This window comes from Brassica oleracea, chromosome C2, assembly GCF_000695525.1.
Source record: "Brassica oleracea var. oleracea cultivar TO1000 chromosome C2, BOL, whole genome shotgun sequence".
NCBI lineage: Eukaryota > Viridiplantae > Streptophyta > Magnoliopsida > Brassicales > Brassicaceae > Brassica > Brassica oleracea.
The window spans coordinates 12,046,475-12,065,730 of NC_027749.1; the positions used below are offsets into that span (position 1 = coordinate 12,046,475).

Consider the following 19,256-nt stretch of genomic DNA (forward strand, 5'->3'; position numbering starts at 1 on the left):
ATCTCTCTTACCAAAACACTTATCGAGAAACACGAAGATTGATTGAAAACGATTAACGACGGAGAAGAGCAGCTGGTGTTAAAAGACGGTGATAGAAAAGGGCCAAGGATCGACGGCAGAAGAGATAGTGAGAAGAAATATAGAGAGAGATGAGTCGGTGAGAGATCTAGGGATGTTGCTCATGATAGGCTAAGCATACATGTATAGGTTTGATAAAATGTTTTTTTTTGTGAGGAAGTTGCGAGGATAATGGAGATGTAAGCTTGTATATATATACATATTACACATCGGTTTAGGGCTTTGCTTTCACGCGCACACCGCTAAGGCTTTTTCTCCTATTTTGTTTTTGCTTTTTTGTGTGTTTTTTAATTGATTAATGAGCTGGAAATTGACGTGGTAAAAGTTGCAGCGTAGTTAGGAAGGATTAGGGTTTACCGACTAAGCAGGCTTGTTAATTTTTTTAATGGTCAAAAACGTTTTTCCTTTTATTTTTGTTATCTAGTAAACGATTATCTTGGGTGGAAACATAATATTCATTTTAGTGAGAAATTTAACATTAGAATTGAATGGTGCTTTTTTTATCAACTAGATTTAAACTGAATGATGTTATAAAATAAATAGTATAAAATTATATTTTTTTGAAACACTTTGATGATAAATTATATACTTATAACTTATTTTTGAAATTATGGTTTCTTAATTCACTTTTTATGAAAATGATTAGGTTCATTTATTTTACGATGTGGTGAGATTTGTAATAAATATTAGATTTACATACAAAGTTAAATTGTTTTGTCAAATAACATAATTAACTTATTAGATAAACATAATATTATATGTAAATATTTATTTTCAACCAGTCATTGAAAAGAAAACAATCAATCATTTACGTTTGGCGGATGCATAACGTTACTTTATATAGTAAAGCTATAACTTTGGAATATATCTCCAAAAATATTGTAAATATAATTGTTCAAAACAAAAATACTGTAAATATAATTTAATGTGTCACATATTCATTGCCCTCAACTTCTAAATAAAATCATTGTTATCTAAGGATTGGGGATAACGATTTTAACATTATTACCTTCTAAGCTAAGTTCAAAATTAATCAAATATTGGTCGGTACTCTAATCTGATCAGTTGGCTCAACAATGCCCTTTTGACACATCAAAAAGCCAACGACCCGGTAATTTCAATTGATAAAGTAGCATATACTTCAAAACGAAATATTCCGGGGTTTTCTCGAACGTTAAGAAAAATCGGAATTGAGATCGAAATTAACTAATGTTTATTTTACTAGTTCATTGCTCTCACCGTGATTGAAGGTAAATGGATAAACATGATTACATGTCAAACTAATCCGATATTAGTAGTGATAAAACAACCTTTTCGTCTCCGATGACTACACGCTCTGACGACACAAAAAAGGATAACTACGATCTATATCTAAATTCGCTTCCGTCATTCCAAGAGGTGCATGGATGGGAAATTACATCCCTCGTCATTTTTTATGTATACGTAATCGTCTTCGTTCCTTTTTGTATAATATATTTGACTTTTTAAAATTAAGAAGTCCTATGGGATCAAACAAAGCACAAACCCGTATACCTAACGTGTTAGATATATATACGATCCGTTATTCTGTTCGAGAATATGCTTATAGATCATTCACATTCTTTTTTTTTTAACTCAGATCATTCACATTCACCCAAAATTCATTCGATAGGCAGTTGATATAAATATATATATTTGAAAAGGGTCATGTTTGAGTTGGGACTAAAGTGCTTTCGGGCCCGGGGATTAGGGGTTCGGTGACTTCGGTCCGAACCTCCTCATGTAATTCAAAAAGAAAAAAAATATGTATATATCTATATATATATATATATATATGTGTCATATATAACAATTATATATATAAAATAGTATAACAATTATATATATAAAACAGTATATATATATTTCAAAAAAATAAATTCATATCTAGGATTTATAAACAAAAGTATGGGTTCTGATTATATACTATTTTGTATATAAGTGTTATGGTATTATTTTATAGAATCCTAATTAATTAAACAAAAAAATGGAATTATGTTAAAAGAAAAAAAAAATTGATTCCAAGTTTCTATGGCCCTGGAAAATCCTGCCTTGCTTTTAACCACAAGCAAGAAACATGTGGCCTGGAGTTTTGAGATGAGAATGCGAGGTGGAAGGGCAATATTCACAGTGCCGTGCCAAAAGATACAGGGCCCTTAGGCGAAATTATATTTTTTGTTTATATAATTTTATGTGTATTATATTTAAAATAAAATAATTCAAAATAACTTATTTTTCCATATGGATTAAAAATTATAAAATAAAAAATGATACACAAAGTTTAGAATATAAAATTTTTGATTAATTTATTTTGGTTCTTTAATAATTTTTGCCAAATTATCATAGTATATAAAATGTGTATAAAAATGTGATGTAAAATATTAAATTAGTAACATAAAAATGAAGGTTAAAATTGTGTGTTAAAATGATGATACTTTTAAGAATATTAAAGTCTCTAAAACTTAGTTACTATATAATACTTTTACATATTTTTACATTTACTTATATTCAGAAAATGATACAAAAAAAAAATATATATATATATATATATAACCAAATAATAATAGATAAAACCTTAAAAGTCAACAAAAGTTGTTTCAATTTTTATTTCTGTGATTTTTTCATCAAATCATAATTTGCATCGGTTAGAACTTAGAAGTTGATGATTTAAAAAAAAATAATTAAATTTTCTAGGATTTTAACTAAAACAGATTCTAACAAAAAAAAGTTTCAAACAAAAAATGATCTGAAATCTGGTAAAAATCTAATTAATATTTACAAGATACAAAAAAAAATTAGAGTTTAGGGACCCTAAAAAAATTACATTATTAAGGGGCCCTAGGCGAATGCCTTTTTTATTTCAAGGTGAGCACGGCTCTGAATATTCATTAGAACATGCCCCTCGTGAAAATTTCAAATTCCATCTTAATGGGAGATGTTTGAAGCTTAGTGGTTAAAGACAATGCCACATCAGCAAACATGGGCCCAAGACTATTCATGAACTGGCTGTCATTACACGTCAGCAAAATCCACAGGATGACGCGCAAATGATAAAAATGTTCTTTTGCCCGAGTAAGCGGCGGATGAAAGGGCGCCGATCAATCATATGTCCAGTTACTAGATGACACGTGTTGATTACTTTGTTTATTTGGGATCACTTTGGTTTGCCTCTTATCCCGGTTCATTTGGTTTTTATACTATTATAATTAGGTTTAATAAATTTAAACAAGATTTGTTCAATTTTATCACGGTTTGAGTTTCTTTATACAGTTGAAGTGATGAATTTTAATTCAATAAACCAAAATCTGAGACCGGGTTTGCACTACAAGAAAACACATGGTTAACGACGAAAATTAAAAAGGAAAAACAATCCTCGTAAATTTGCGTCGAGTTTACGACGAATTTACGTGAAAAACTAAAGTCATCGTTATTTCCTCGTAACGTAACGACAAAAATATTTCGTCGTAAAGTGGATGTAACTTTACGAGTATTTTACGAGGAAAAACTATTTCCTCGTAAATACGACGTAAACTTTGCGTGGTATTTACGAGGGAATAGTTTACGTGTATTTAGCGAGGAAATTTTTGAATCCACCAACTTTATAGGTGTTACACGTTTTTTTTGCCCACCTAATTAATTTTCGTCGTAAATTCATAGCAAAATTACAACTACCAGATTCGAATTTTCCTATAAATATGGATGTTTAAACATCATTTTAAACACACCAACAACAAAAAACGTGAAAGAAAAAAAAATGGCTGGCTCCGGGAATATTTACGAGTTGCGGAAGTGGATGTATATGCATAGAGATGCTAACGGGAGAGTGACGAAAGAATACCTTGCGGGTCTGGAGACATTTATGCATCAAGCAGATTCAACACCGCTCGCCCAAGAAAGTGGTAAGATGTTCTGTCCTTGTTGGAAATGCAACAATTCGAAACTGGCAAACCGTGAAAATGTTTGGAAGCATTTAATAAATAGAGGTTTCACGGCAAATTACTATATATGGTTTCAACATGGAGAAGGTTTTAATTATGATCAGAATGAAGCTAGTAGTAGTAATAGCAATTTTCAGGAAAAAGAACCGGTTGATCATCATTTGCATAATGAACATAGTTACCAGCAAGAGGAGATGGTAGATTATGATAGGGTTCATGATATGGTAGCTGATGCATTCGTAGCTCATGATGAAGATGAAGAACCTAATATAGATGCAAAAAAGTTTTACGAAATGTTAAACGCGGCGAATCAACCACTTTACAGTGGTTGTAGAGAAGGTCTCTCTAAATTGTCGTTAGCTGCTAGAATGATGAATATTAAAACTGATCACAATCTACCTGAAAGTTGCATGAACGAATGGGCGGACTTGTTTAAAGAGTACTTGCCGGAAGACAATGTGTCTGCTGATTCTTATTATGAGATTCAGAAACTGGTTTATAGTCTTGGGTTGCCTTCGGAGATGATAGATGTTTGCATCGACAACTGCATGATCTATTGGGGAGATGATGAGAAGCTAGAAGAATGTCGATTATGCAAGAAGCCACGATTCAAGCCGCAAGGACGAGGACGTAATAGGGTACCGTACCAAAGGATGTGGTACCTACCAATTACAGACAGATTGAAAAGATTGTATCAATCAGAGCACACTGCTGGAAAGATGAGATGGCATGCCGAGCATACTCAGACGGATGGTGAGATGACTCATCCATCAGATGCAAGAGCCTGGAAACATTTCAACAAAGTACATCCAGATTTCGCTAGCAATATCCGGAATGTGTATCTCGGATTATGCACAGATGGATTTAGTCCGTTCGGAATGTCAGGGAGACAATATTCATTGTGGCCAGTCTTTCTTACTCCATACAACCTGCCACCGGAGATGTGCATGCAACGGGAGTTACTATTCTTGACCATATTAATACCTGGTCCGAACCATCCAAAAAGGTCCCTGGATGTTTTCCTACAACCACTGATAAAAGAGTTGAAGGATTTGTGGTCAACAGGGGTGAGGACGTATGACTGTTCAACGAAGACGAATTTTACGATGCGAGCGATGCTTTTGTGGACCATAAGTGATTTCCCTGCCTATGGGATGTTGTCTGGATGGACTACACATGGGAGATTAGCTTGTCCATATTGTAATGGAACGACAGATGCGTTTCAACTGAAGAATGGTAGGAAGACAAGTTGGTTTGATTGTCACCGTCGATTTCTTCACATTGGCCATCCTTACCGAAGAAACAAGAATTTGTTTAGGCACAAAAGGGTTGTGAGAGACACTCCTCCTCCATATCTAACTGGAGAACAAATTGAAGCGCAAATCGACTACTACGGAGCTAACGAAACAGTTCGTTGGGGTGGTAATTGGCATGTCCCTCGTAATATGCCAGATTCTTACGGTGTTCATCACAACTGGCACAAGAAGAGTATATTTTGGGAGTTGCCATATTGGAAGGATCTTCTTCTGCGCCACAACCTCGATGTGATGCATATAGAGAAGAATTTCTTTGAGAACATCATGAATACAATATTGAATGTCCCAGGGAAGACAAAAGACAACATAAAATCGAGGTTGGACTTGCCGGATATTTGCTCAAGAAGCGAGTTACATATTAAAAGCAATGGACAAGTTCCCGTTCCGATATTCAGATTATCTTCAGAAAAAAAGTCGGTGTTGTTCAACTGGGTGGCATCAGAAGTGAAGTTCCCCGATGGGTATGTTTCGAATCTCTCTAGATGTGTTGAAAAGGGTCAAAAGTTCTCCGGGATGAAGAGTCATGATTGTCATGTATTTATGCAACGACTACTGCCCTTTGCATTTGCGGAGCTACTTCCAACAAACGTACATGAAGCACTTGCAGGTACGTAGTGTATTATATCACAATAATTTACAAAATAATATATGACTAACAATGTGTTTAATTTTTTTTCGAATATAAAAGGCATTGGAACATTTTTCAGGGATCTGAGCGCACACACTCTTAAAGAAGAAGTCGTGGAACAGCTTCAGGAGAACATTCCCATCTTATTGTGCAACTTGGAGAAGATATTTCCTCCCGGATTTTTTGACGTCATGGAGCATCTAGCTGTCCACCTCCCATATGAGGCATTGCTTCGTGCACCTGTACATTACGGATGGATGTATCAGTATGAGCGAGCCATGAAATATTTGAAGGGAAAAGCAAAGAACCTCGCCAAAGTTGAAGGTTCTATAATTGCTGGAAGTTTGACGGAAGAAGTTTCTCACTTCACATCGTACTACTTTGCGTCAAAAGTACGTACACGGAGAAGAGCTCCAAGAAGTCCTTTTCCTATTTTTTCAAATATTTATAATTTGAATAGGATTTTTTTGAGGATTGTGATTTGAGATAAGGTGTGATTTGGGAGTTTGTGTGTGGTTTGCGAATGAGAGTTGTGGGTATATTTATAGGAAAGCAAGCCTCGTTAATTCCACGTAGGCAAAATCGTCGTTAATACCTCGTAAACAAAAACACGGGCCTTTGTGATTCCTCGCCATTTCCTCGTAAAAAAAAACTCGGGCCTTTGTAACTGCTCGCTATTTCGTCGTAAACTTACGAGGAATTTGCGACGATATGTAATCTTATATATACACCCGAGCGCTCAGTCTTTCTTTCCTCTCTACTTCCTCTCTACTTCCTCTCCATTTCGTAGCAATGGTAAGCCTGATTCCTCTCTGATTTGGTTAGATATTAGGTGGTTAGTATAGGGAATTTAGATAGGTTTGCGGATTTTATGTTATTTAGTGTTGATTAGGTGGATAATGTTGGAAAATATATTGTTGATGTTAATTTCAAAAATTTCATTTTTTTTTCCAGGTTCGAAAAGGAAGACTTACTGCCCATTACAGAGAGATCTTCGGTGAGCCGGGTAGTCGTTTAGACCCGTCCTCTTCTTCCGCTCCCAGTTCTTCGGGCCAGGAGACTGTCCCGAGACTCAGTACACTCAGAGAGTCTCTGGGTCTACTTCTTCTAGTGCACCATCGGCTCCTCATGTGCCTCCTCCGATGCCTCCTCCTGTGCCTCCTCCGATGGCACCTCCGATGGTTGCCGATATTCATCCTGATCTGATGGTGCCTCCTAGTGCTCCTTACTCGCAGTACACTGTAGAGGACATTCTCAGTCTGCCAGGCAGAGAAGGTTTACCAGTCATCGACCCCGACCGACCGGACGGATCTTTGTGGTATGTTGCATTAATTTTTTTTTAATTCGTTTAAATTTCTTTTATAACATTAAAAATAATTTATATTTTAAATTTGTATTTTCCAGGTGGGGGGTTGACGGATGTCTTGCATCGGACGTAACCGACACGATCAAGGGTTACTTCTCCATGGCACATCCAAACTGGAGTAAGACGCCTCACTACGTCAGAAAGACGTGGTTCAAAATTTACGCTGTAAGTTTCTATTAATTAATTATATATATTTTAATTTTTTCATGATTTATATATATACTTTCTAAAAAACTAATTGTTAATTTATTTTTTCCAACAGCAAAAATATAATTGGGCTTTGGGGATCACTGAGAGGGTGAGGAAGAAGTTTAACGCGAAAGCGAAAGTTTGCTTGTTGGACACGGTCTCCAACTGGAAGGGTGACTGGATCGTGAAGGGGTATGAGCGTGGCAAACCCGCTGAGCTCACCACGGATGTGTGGGATGGCCTCATCCGTTATTGGCGCCTTCCTGATTCGATTAGAATCGCCCAGGCTTGCTCTAACCCCCGTAACACGGTTGATGAGCACGGGAACGGGCCGATGCTTCACACTACGGGCCAAAAACCCCACGCCGGTGTCCGTTTGGAAATGGTAATTAAATATTTTATTAAATAATTTTTTTAATAATTATATTAATTTATTCTAACTTTCTTAACTGTTTTTTTTAGGCCAAAGAGACGGGACATCTCCCGTCTCTTATGGAACTTTACGAGAGGACCCACAAGAACAAGGCGGGCGTATTTGTAGATGGCAAGTCCGAGCAAATCTACAACGACGTAGTTGCTCGGGTTGAAGACCGCCAGACTCAGCTGACCCAGCAGTCTACCGACGGATTACCCGTCACCTTATCCACACTTGAAGTGGATAAGATTTACGAGGAGGTAAATTTTCAAAAAAATTAATTTTTAATTATTCATTTAATTTAAATTTAAATTTTTACTTACAATATTTATTTTTTGTTTTTAAGGTTGTCCCTAAAAAAAAGGGACGGACGTTGGGTATTGGTTCCGTCAACGATGTTCCAAGAGCGACATCGTCTTATGGTCAGCGACGGGATGATGAAGTCACGGAGCTGCGTAGAGAGTCCGCTCAGCTGCGTAACGAGTTGACCGCGACAAAATCTCGTATGGGTGGAGTCGAGGGCTTCTTGGACGTTATTGCGGCCACAAATCCGGAATGGGAGTCCATGTTGAGGAACATGCGACAACAACATCCCATTCATGGCGAGTCATCCGACGACGTACATAACGAGGCGGATGTTACGAGGAGTGATGAATTCTACCGGGCGATGAACGACCCTTAGTTTTTTTTTTGTTGTTGTATTATATAAATTCAAAACTTATTTATTTATAAAATATTTTAATATGAATTTATTTTTATTTTGAATTTTAATTTATTATTAAATTAAATAATTTTAATTATTTTTTAATTATATTTTAAAATTCTGTAAAATAATAAAAATGAAGTAAATTCGTAGCTAAAATACGACCTCTTTACGTGGAAATCTTACGAGGAAATGACGAGAAACTGTTTACGAGTATTTTACGAGGAATTATTTACGAGGAAATAACGAGGAAATGTTTACGACTATTTTACGAGGAACTCATTTCGTGGTTGTTACGTGTATTTTGCGAGGAAAATCTTTCAAGGTATTTACGTGTAGATTACGAGGAACTGTTTTCGAGTTATTTACGAGGAATAGTAGCGACGTCCTTACGAGGAATTGTAGCGACGTCTTTACGACGAATCGTTCTACTTCGTCTTTACGACGAAATATATTCCTCGCTAAGTTACGACGAATTAGCGAGGAAATATGTGTTACGACGGACGTGTAACGAGCAAACGCCTTTCCTCGCTAATTCGTCGTAAAGCCTCTTTTACGACGAAATAACGAGGAAAACCGCCCTCGTTAAGATTATGTTTTCCTGTAGTGTTGGTATGTTTACGTTTGCTCGGTTTAGTTTGGTTGTGTTTCATCGTAATTGTATAAGAAGGTTCGAAAGTTTTGCGGACCAACCATCAATATCATGTCGGCACGACATCATAGTGGACCTTACGGATGACTAAGAGCCGTTGGATTACCAAGAAAGTTGGAATCATGTGCTCTTCTAGTCTGTTTTTCTTAATACAAAAGCGAACGACTTTTTTCAAAGAGACCATATACGCCAGAGAGGACATAGCTAAATGCAATTTAAAAATCCAAGTATCGTTAGATTTAAGATTATATAAGGACTAGTTTACTTGTTAAATACGGATTGACCTTTGAATAGAATCAAATTTAAATAAAACCGCAGCAATGTTTACAATATATAAACCAAACCTTTTTTTTTTGGTAAAATGTAATAAACCTAACTTGTCTTGGATTGCGATGAAAACGAACAAAAAAATACATCAAACTGTACTTGATAAAACTGGATTAATATCTCTAATCAAAACCTAATAACAGATTAGCTATCCCTACCTTTATAATAAAAAGGAGGGTGTTTTTGGTTATCATAACAAATCCATATGAACTAGAAAACAAGAGAAAATTACAAAGGTCGAATCATATTCGTACTGTAGTTAATAGAATATGATCAAAGCGTCCTCAAGGTTTATGGGCCACTGCATCCCACAAGTTTTTAAAATTTGTCCTTCGAGTGGCTCAAAGTGTCAAACTCTCATCCAAACATATATATTCTTAAAGTTATCTGACTCAAAAATCTATGTCAACTACTAGTTAACTAAATGGCATGTGTATGTTTCTACAAAGAGAGGTTTTCCACTCGTACACTCCAAAGCTTTCTAGTTTCAAGTTTTCAACTACTGTGAAAATAGTAAGCGACCAACATTTTATATTTCTGTGCATCCTCGAGTCGCCAATAAAATTATATATATATATATATATATACATATATTATTTTCTGAATAGGAACATCTTCTATATATTACAAGTTTACAATATGTTAAACCAAGTGGTATTTGTCTAGTGGTAAAAAGCTTATAACTGTGAGTACCGTCGTGAGATCGATTTCTTTTGGCCACCCCAGACATCTTAAGTGATAAGATAACGTGGATCATGCATGACTTGTGATGATTAGTATTTGGGCTGAGAAAATCTTTGGGATTAGGTTATAATAAAAAAACAAATTTAATTACAATATGTTTATACACAAAAATAAAGTTCACAATATGGAAACTCCTTTTTTATGACCTGAAAGTGAAACCTAAATCTAAATTGAATGTAGATAGCGTTTATTAAAGTTCACAATATAACGCATGAGCTCGTCATGTTAAACTTCTGAACTTTTTTTTTTTTTTTGTTCATACTATGCGTTTTATTTTATGATAACATCCTTTTGACTATGCGTTAGTCTTATGGAAAAATAATACACTGTAGTGAAAACGACCAGCACGTAGCTAAACTAACGCAAAAATTAAGCGACGTCGATGGAAATACGAGTGTTATCGGTTTTGACCCACGATCTATGCTTATTTAATGGTATCACTTTAAAACTAGAACGCAAACATACAAAACTACGATCCAACAAGGAAAGAAAAACGAAGAAACGACACAACAAATATTAAAAGCTAGTTAACGTGACGAGGGCTTTTTACTTTTTAATTTATATGTGTCGCCGAGTGCTCTGCTACGTAGCCATGGCCAGCGCCTCAGTGCCTCGGCTCTGTCATATTCACTTTCATATGCAATCTTCTGCTTTGCCTGTGCTATCTCCGTCTCCCCCATCTTCAGTTGCGCAGCTCGCAACTGATTCAACAACTTCTCATAGATTACCCGGACAGAGTCTGAAATGAACCCGGACTAACCTACCATTGTTGACACACACATACTCGGGAAAAAATCTGACCGCAGACAACGATTGACACTGGCAAAGAAGGGAACAAATTCATTTCCGACCATCCGCTCAACGAGCCTGATCACATCAAACCCACTCACAACTTTTCCGAACGCGACGTGCGGCGGTTCTTCGTCGTAATCCGGGGCCTCCTTGGAGTGGAGGAGGAACTGAGATCTGTTTGGTTGTCCAACATGATTGCCCATTGAGAGGATACCTGGATCCGGTCGTGCTTCCTCATGCATTCCTCGTCCGGGAACTCATCGCCGTAGATCGATTCGCCTCCAAAACCGTTTCCCAGAGTAATATCCCCGCCAAACCAAACGTGATCTGGATCAATGCCGTGGATGAGTGGTAGCCAGGAAGTTCTCCGCAGTCAATGGGTTCGTGTTGGCGAAGAATTCTATCACGATCCGACCAAACGTTAAATGGCCCAACTGCAATATCGAGGAAAACTCTAGGGTTATTCGCCATGGGAGATTGATCTCAGGTTTAGGGTTTTGATACGATACGATACCATACGATGCGAGGCGTATTTCCTCTCGTCGGTATTTATACTTTATAGTTATCGGATTAATGATATGTAGTTTGGGCCGACAGAAATAGTTAAAAATAAACTCGTACCATAACGCTTTGTAGTTTCTTAAAGGCATTCTACTCTTCGTCGGCGACCACTAGCCAAATGAGTTATTTTGTGCAGTTGCATAATCGAATTTTACCAAATTTGTTTGATTTTGTGTTTTGACGATCAAACATAGAAGTGGACTGACTTCTAAGTTGGGATTATAGCCCGACCTTTATGACAACGCACAACAGTCACATAACCCAAATGCTTGATATATTATTTTTGTGATTTTAAGATGTTTATTTTTTTTTAGTACCTTATTTTTCCTTTTTGGTTAAGTTGCTCCATAAAAAGGTGTTTCTTGTTTTCCTTTTATGGACTACTTTGTTGGTCATTGAAGATCAAGTTTTAAAATGACAAAAATGTACGAAATGCTTATCATAAACTGTACATGTCATACTTAGCATAAGATCTAAAATCATTGTGTTTCTCATGAGTGTTTTTTTTTGGGCCACGCACTGAGAAATGAGGGTTCAGAGCCTTTCTTAATTCTCCACTCTCTTACTATATAATGGTCTTCTTCTACTTAGGATTTTTTTTTTTTGGCTTTCTATAATGATCTTTTGCAATGCAGCAATTAAATTTGAAACTATAATATTCCTATCTACGTCGATGGATATGGACATCATCGATATTGTTTTGAGGGAAACATGAACAAAATTATCTGTAGTTGTGTTTTCTGCTCTTTTAATCTCCCTACCCGTATAGTGACCATACTTTTTTTTTTGAACTACAAAATCTGTTGTTTGTCTCTGTTATTGCAAAATATGTATTTACGTAGACAGTGGCGGATGTAGAATTTATATTCGTTGGGTGCAAATAAAATATAAACATAGAAAACAAGGTTCAAAAATAATTTTAGTAGGGGGCAAATCAAATATAAACATAGAAAACAAGACTAAAGTTCATACATGTTATAAAGAATTTGAAATTTTCATGGAGGCAAGTGCCACCAACTTGGCTCACCTACATCGGCCACTGTAGATAGACATAACATGTCTTTCAAGCAATCAAATGTTTGTTTGTCCCTAGAAAATAATAATGTTATTTTACACCTGCAACTTGCCTATCTACTAGTCTTGCAGTCTTCTCTATTCAACGAACTTAAACACCTCTTTTAAATCTCATTAACTTCTCTTCTTTGTTTAATCCGAATTATTCCAAGAACATGCAAGTATATTTTTCATAATCATTTAAATAAAATACTACTAGTATACTGTGAGAATAATTCCTTTGCATATGCTTTGTAATTTAATACCAAATATATATTCCATATCTGCTTAATGACATACGCGGCTACAATAACTTTAATCAACATTAACATATCTTCCGCGCCCTTTATGCCAGTCAAAAAAGCATAGCTATTTTCTATTTATTCCGTTCACTTTAGGGACTCACAAGTCGCAGCAAAATACACAATAAACATCATATTAGCTTAGATCAAAGGTTTGATTTGACTTGGTCCATATTATATGAGATATATATATATATCATATCATATGAAATTTTTGTCTTCTTTAATCGTCAAATGATTTATTTGAGACTGTATTCTAGCTCAAATATGATATTAGACAAGTCTGAAGCACCAGCATGTAACAAAGCATATTATTTAGTTAGAGCGAACTTGCTAATTGCTATGATAACATCCCACCAAACAAAAACTATTTAGAAATATAATAGTCATGGTGCTAATCTTAAGATTACGATTGAGTAGACGTAGGTCCATTAGGTCAAACATTCTATGATTACATTTGTTTTCAGCAGAGATAGATAGATGTTTACTCTGAAGATCTACAAATTACTAATCATGATTATGTTCCATTCAAAGCCGCGGTAAAGCTGAGAGACGCAATGAAATCTTTAGCTTTTGACTTTTTTTAACAACAGTCGAGACGTGTTCGGTTTTCATTGGTCACTCTTGATTTTGATATATTTATTGTTATCGCGTAAAAAATCCACGAACGAAGACTAAAACGAAAACGACGCCGTTATATCACTTACAAGCACCAACCATAACATCGCGTGAAATTTAAAGCGAACGCGCTAGTCCACGCGCCGAAAGTAAGAAAAAAAAAAAAGACAAGAACTGAAAAGAAAAAGAAAGATCAGAGTGGTTAAGATGGGCTTCAGTTGTTTTATGCTTTAGCTTTTGTTCTTCTTCTCTTCTTCAGTTTCGGCGTGGTGAAGAAAACGCTCGAGTGATAGATAGATAGAGATCGTTTGGGGGAAAACCGTTAAACTCTCATGCCAGATTCCCACTGCCGTTTCTCACACGGCGGAATCCTTCTTTCCGATAACCACCGGAGGAGTTACGATTCGCCGTCGCTGATACTTTGTATTGAAGAATGACGTTCTTAGATCTCCAATGAAAGACGGAGGAGACTATTCGATTTTTGTCTATTTGATTCGTGTTTTTGGGATTTAGATTTTAAGCTTTTGTCGGAGAATCAGATGAAGTCGTTACGGCGAAGCCACACTTCAACGTCGTCTGCAAATTCGTCTTCCACTTCGTTACCATCTTCTTCATCTTCTTCTACGACTTCTACTTCACCTCCTTCGTCTTCTTCGTCGTGGATCCATCTCCGATCGGTTCTCTTTGTGGCTAATCCTTCATCTCCATCTTCTGTAACTTCTTCCGATCGGTGAGTGTCCTAAAGCTCTTAGATTTGGAATATGCCAATGGAATCTTTAGATTCTCTTCTTCAGATCAAAAATGTTTGCTATTACCCTGTAAGATCTTTTGATTTTGAGTTCCTACTCGCCCTTTAAATTGTAGAAGCAGCCGACGGAAGTCACCGTGGTCTCGCCGGAAAAGAAAACGGCCCTTGACGCCGCATCAGTGGAGGAGTTTATTTACTACGGAAGGGAAACTTCGTGATGGCGGGGTTAGGTTTCTGAAGAGAGTTAGAAGCCGAGTGAGTCTTTTCGAACGAGCAAGCAACTATGTCTTTGATTCTTACTTGACCCTTTTATGGTTCTGACATGCTTTTAATTGTGTTCTTGTAGGGTGTTGATCCAAGTATTCGTGGAGAAGTGTGGCTTTTCTTGCTCGGAGTGTGAGTTTCTCTTTTTTGCTATTGTTTCTTCTTCTTTTTCAACTTGTAACCTCTTATATTTATTGCAGCTATGATTTGAATAGTACTAGTGAGGAACGGGAAGCTGTTAAATCACAAAGAAGGTTAGAGATTTATAGTATGATGTATATATATATTCATTATTTGTATGTAGATGCTGACAAGTATATATCTGAATATAGAAATGAGTATGAGAAACTACAAAGACGGTGCACGATGCTTCTCAAGCGCGGCGATGGAAGTACCGATGATCTTGAGGAAGAAGCAGACGAGCAATACGTTAGATTCATGGATGATTGCAAGACTACCAAACAAATAATAAACCAAGACGTGGTCTCTGCTGTGAACACTGATTCTTCTGATACTGACTCTTGCGAAGACGACGATGAAGATGTTCAGCTGCTTCCTTCTGATGTATACAGTAATAACTCTGAAGAGAATAATACTTCTCTTTTTGGTGAGATTCAAGTAGAAGTAACTGTACACGAAGACTTCTCTACATGGCAACGTATCATCCGTCTCGATGCTTTACGTGCTGATTCAGACTGGGCCACTTACTCCTCATCCTCGACCACAATCACAGAAACCAAAGCTCGCGGTCTAGCCGAGTCCGTCGCCTTAAAAGACTACGACCACTTAGAAACCTGCCGTCTCCACCACGCCGCGCGCCTCGTATCCATTCTCGAAGCCTACGCTCTCTACGACCCCGAGATAGGCTACTGCCAAGGAATGAGCGACCTCTTATCCCCCATCCTCGCCGTCATCTCCGAAGACCACGAGGCCTTCTGGTCCTTCGTCGGTTTCATGAAGAAAGCTCGCCACAACTTCAGGCTAGACGAGGCAGGGATCCAGAGACAGCTCCGCATCGTGTCCAAGATCATCAAATCCAAAGACTCTCAGCTCTACAAACACTTGGAGAATCTCCAGGCGGAGGATTGTAGCTTCGTCTACAGGATGGTGCTTGTGATGTTTAGGAGGGAGTTGAGCTTTGAGCAGACGCTTTGTCTGTGGGAAGTCATGTGGGCTGATCAGGCTGCTATTAGAGCTGGCGTTGGGAAGTCCACGTGGAGTAGGATCAGGCAGCAAGCGCCGCCGACGGATGATCTGTTGCTGTATGCGATCGCGGCGCTGGTGCTGCGGAGGAAGCTGATCATACAGAGGTACAGTAGTATGGATGAGATTGTGGAAGAGTGTAATAGCATGGCGGGTCAGCTTGATGTCTGGAAGCTTCTTGATGATGCTCATCATCTTGTGGTGACGCTTCATGATAAGATTGAAACTCTTTCTTCTCGGTCTCTCAGTGTTTGATGAAAGTGTAAAGCCAGAAATGAAGTGTTCTTTACTTACTACACAAAATCCCTATTGCACTCGTCTGGCTGTGTTTTGTCAAAAGGTTTGGTTCTTACCGTTTTACTTCTCCCTCAGGTTTTTCTTTCCTTTTTTTGTTTTGCTCATATCACACAAACAACAACACTATACTATCTATATATGTCATGTTTATTATGGTATAAATTGGTATGATTTATTTACAATTTTTCTACCAAACTAAACCAAACTCTTAACCGAACCTGAACCTAATTTCCACATGCTTATTCTAAGTTTAGACTTTAAAGTAGCTGAAAAACAGAAGCACCCTTTTTATTTGTCATCAAAGTTGAAAACATCTCAATCAACACAAAAAGAGAAACCAAACATACGATCACAAAGACACTACAAAACACATCGATTATTGGTTCGTAGTAGTTTCAACAAGAATCATTAAAAGGACAAGAGATGAAGTCTAGGACCAAACAACAGTAACTGTATTTTTTTTTGCAAATACAGAGAGAAATCAGAAAGAGTTATCCAGTGGCAAGCAAAAAATGCAAAAGCCTCTGTTTCTACTCTTTCTTGGTATATTGACGGACAACAAGAGCGAGACCCAAGATCAAGATTGGGACGAGGAACTGCAGAATCTTGATGATGAATTCTGGTGTCTTGTCTTGGTTGTACGCGGGTTGAGCAGGTGCAACGTATGTCCTTGTTTTTGGAACACTAGAAGAATCGATCTCGCCAATGTAGTACTTCTCCATCATGTCCCTTGCGGTGTCGCTGTGTCCAACGTCTTCAAAGTCATTCGTAGCATCTTTCCCTGTAACAACAACAGAAACATATCATTGGAGGGATTCAACTGGATCAGAGAGAAACTCATTAAGATTAATTTTGTTGAAAAACCTGTTGAGGACAACAAGACTTCATCGCCTCCAGGATGATCATCCATGAACGGGGTCACATCATACACCTAACGATATGCTCAAGTAATTGTAAATATCACTAAACCAATATATGATTCGCTTATAACAAACCTAAAACACTGAAGATTGAGATTCTAAATCCAGAGTGATGTCATAAAAGCTTCTAAGCTGTAAAGACCCTATGTTCATCTAACTCTTCAATTTGTGGATAATCCATATAGAGTTTAGACCGAGATTTCTCAGACAAAGTCACAAAAAGACACAAGAGATCTAACTAACCTTGCCGGAGATAATAAGCCAACAGTCTTTGGTTTTGTTGTGTTGTGAAACATCTTCGAAACCTAGAACCTTCTTGTCTGAAGCCATCTCTCCTTAAATCTACAAACAAGTACACATCAGAGCGAATCAAAATCTACGATAAGCAAGATTAGTAGATACAAAACAAATATGATAGACTCAAATCGAAGAAAAACAAACAGAACGATGATTGATGATGATGATCGTAATAGTTTACTTTTAGATTCAGAGTTTCGATAGCTTCGAGGCTCTGTAATCAGCAAAAGACGGAAGAAACTGGTGTTCCTCTCACCTACTTAATTGTGTTCTACTTCTGAGCGTAGTTACTAAACTACCCTTGATTTTTGCTTAAGGGTTTGGCTTGTGTTAGATTTGACCAGGGGTAGTATTGGTCAATTTGGGCTTTGACTTTTAAGCAAACCAATTTGGAATTTGATTTACTTCTTTGCCGAGATCTTGTTTTACGGTACTTTACAGTCCATGACGTGTGGTTTCAGTGCGCTGTTTCCAAAATTTTGACGACAAAAAAGAAATAAAAGTTTTGCGAATTTGAGGAAATGGGGAAACAGATCATAATTTGCCAACATAATCGTGTAAGTTTTCTTTTTCACTGTTTCGGAAATACTACTCTGTTCGATACTTAAAAATTCATTTTGACATTTATTATGGAATATTGAGTTTCTATGTAACGACCCCGATTTTGGTTTAGTAGCTCATGGTTTAATTTAATTATTTGATTGAACCTAACCACTAATGAACCGAATTGTATATATCCATGTGTATATAATCCCTTCTAAAACCTAAAGCGAGAGAAATGTTTGTTGTATCGAGAGAAAGATCAGCCGCCTCCTTTAATCTATATCTCTCTCTGGTTCCCTTCTTCTTCACGTGTGCATGGCTGTCTATCGGAGAAGACGAGACGTAATCACTGTTCACCACTACCGTTTTTCATTCCGGAGGAATAGCTGATGTCCATGAACCATCACCACTGGAGACGCGTGATGAGGGACAAGTAACCGGAGCCGTCGCGTTCCGTCACGACCAGCCACATATTGCACGGCCATGATCCGTGAGTCACCGGAGATCCACGTCGCCACCGTCCAAAGTTGTACCAAGCCAAAGAAGATCATAGACACCATTACCGGAGGAGCAGTCATGCCTTTAGAAGTCATCGTGGTGATCTGCCTACGGTATGTAATGGAAACGAGAGGTGTAGACGTGGAGGAGAGACGGAGCTACCACGTCATCATATTTCCGTTGCCGTTCTACACCATCATCAATGGCGAGCCACTGGACATGCACTTCATGTCACCAGAGTTCAAGATCCATCGTCGCAAGTCAAAGCTGTGAAGGTTATGGAGTCTTCTCCTTTGTTTCTTGCCTTACAAGCAACATTTATAACTTAAACTTAATTAAAGGTCTCATGCGTAGGGAAGAATCATGGAACCTTGGATGTTAATTGCTTGACAAGAAACCCATTCTAAAACCTAGCATACTGATTCTTGTTGCATTCCAAGTTTTCAGGAGTTCCTTGATATGTCTCTGATCTTGGCTAAGGTGAGAGTCTTTTCCCGAGCTTCTCTTACACGGCTTAGGACCTCGAATAAGTATAATTTATTTCTAATGTCTTCTGTCTATGTGAAATCGAGTCTGTCATTGTTTGCTTAGTTTTAGGTTCTTTGCTTAACCGGAACTAGGGTGTTAGATGGTTCAACAATACTTGTTCATTTATAATTGATAATATATATAGTATATTGATGTGATTTGGATGATAGCCGACCATGGGTGTATCGGCGGGAGACAGTACATTGGGTGTGGTGGATGCTGCGGTACAGCGTAGTCGACATGTTGTGCCAAGGCTTA

At 37.4% G+C, this 19,256-nt stretch overlaps 2 protein-coding genes across 4 annotated transcripts; one reads left to right on the forward strand and one right to left on the reverse strand.

Moving 5' to 3' along the window:
- The first annotated feature begins 13,916 nt into the window (after positions 1-13,916).
- LOC106321546 (GTPase-activating protein GYP7-like) lies at positions 13,917-16,358 on the forward strand. Of its 3 annotated transcripts, none has more exons than XM_013759803.1 (5): positions 13,917-14,430; positions 14,565-14,703; positions 14,795-14,844; positions 14,913-14,966; positions 15,045-16,358. In XM_013759803.1, exons 1-5 carry the CDS (start codon positions 14,240-14,242, stop codon positions 16,168-16,170), a joined length of 1,560 nt encoding a protein of 519 aa, XP_013615257.1. In that variant the 5' UTR covers positions 13,917-14,239; the 3' UTR covers positions 16,171-16,358. The 3 variants fall into 3 exon arrangements, with proteins under 3 accessions (XP_013615257.1, XP_013615261.1, XP_013615264.1); XM_013759807.1 differs by having other exon boundaries at positions 14,568-14,703; XM_013759810.1 differs by having other exon boundaries at positions 14,571-14,703.
- A 198-nt stretch (positions 16,359-16,556) lies between these two features.
- LOC106324793 (cytochrome b5-like) lies at positions 16,557-17,718 on the reverse strand. Its single transcript, XM_013762776.1, has 4 exons — positions 17,611-17,718; positions 17,376-17,474; positions 17,077-17,143; positions 16,557-16,993 (listed from the first exon to the last, which is right to left on the reverse strand). Exons 2-4 carry the CDS (start codon positions 17,460-17,462, stop codon positions 16,743-16,745), a joined length of 405 nt encoding a protein of 134 aa, XP_013618230.1. The 5' UTR covers positions 17,463-17,474; positions 17,611-17,718; the 3' UTR covers positions 16,557-16,742.
- Between the last annotated feature and the right edge of the window lie 1,538 nt (positions 17,719-19,256).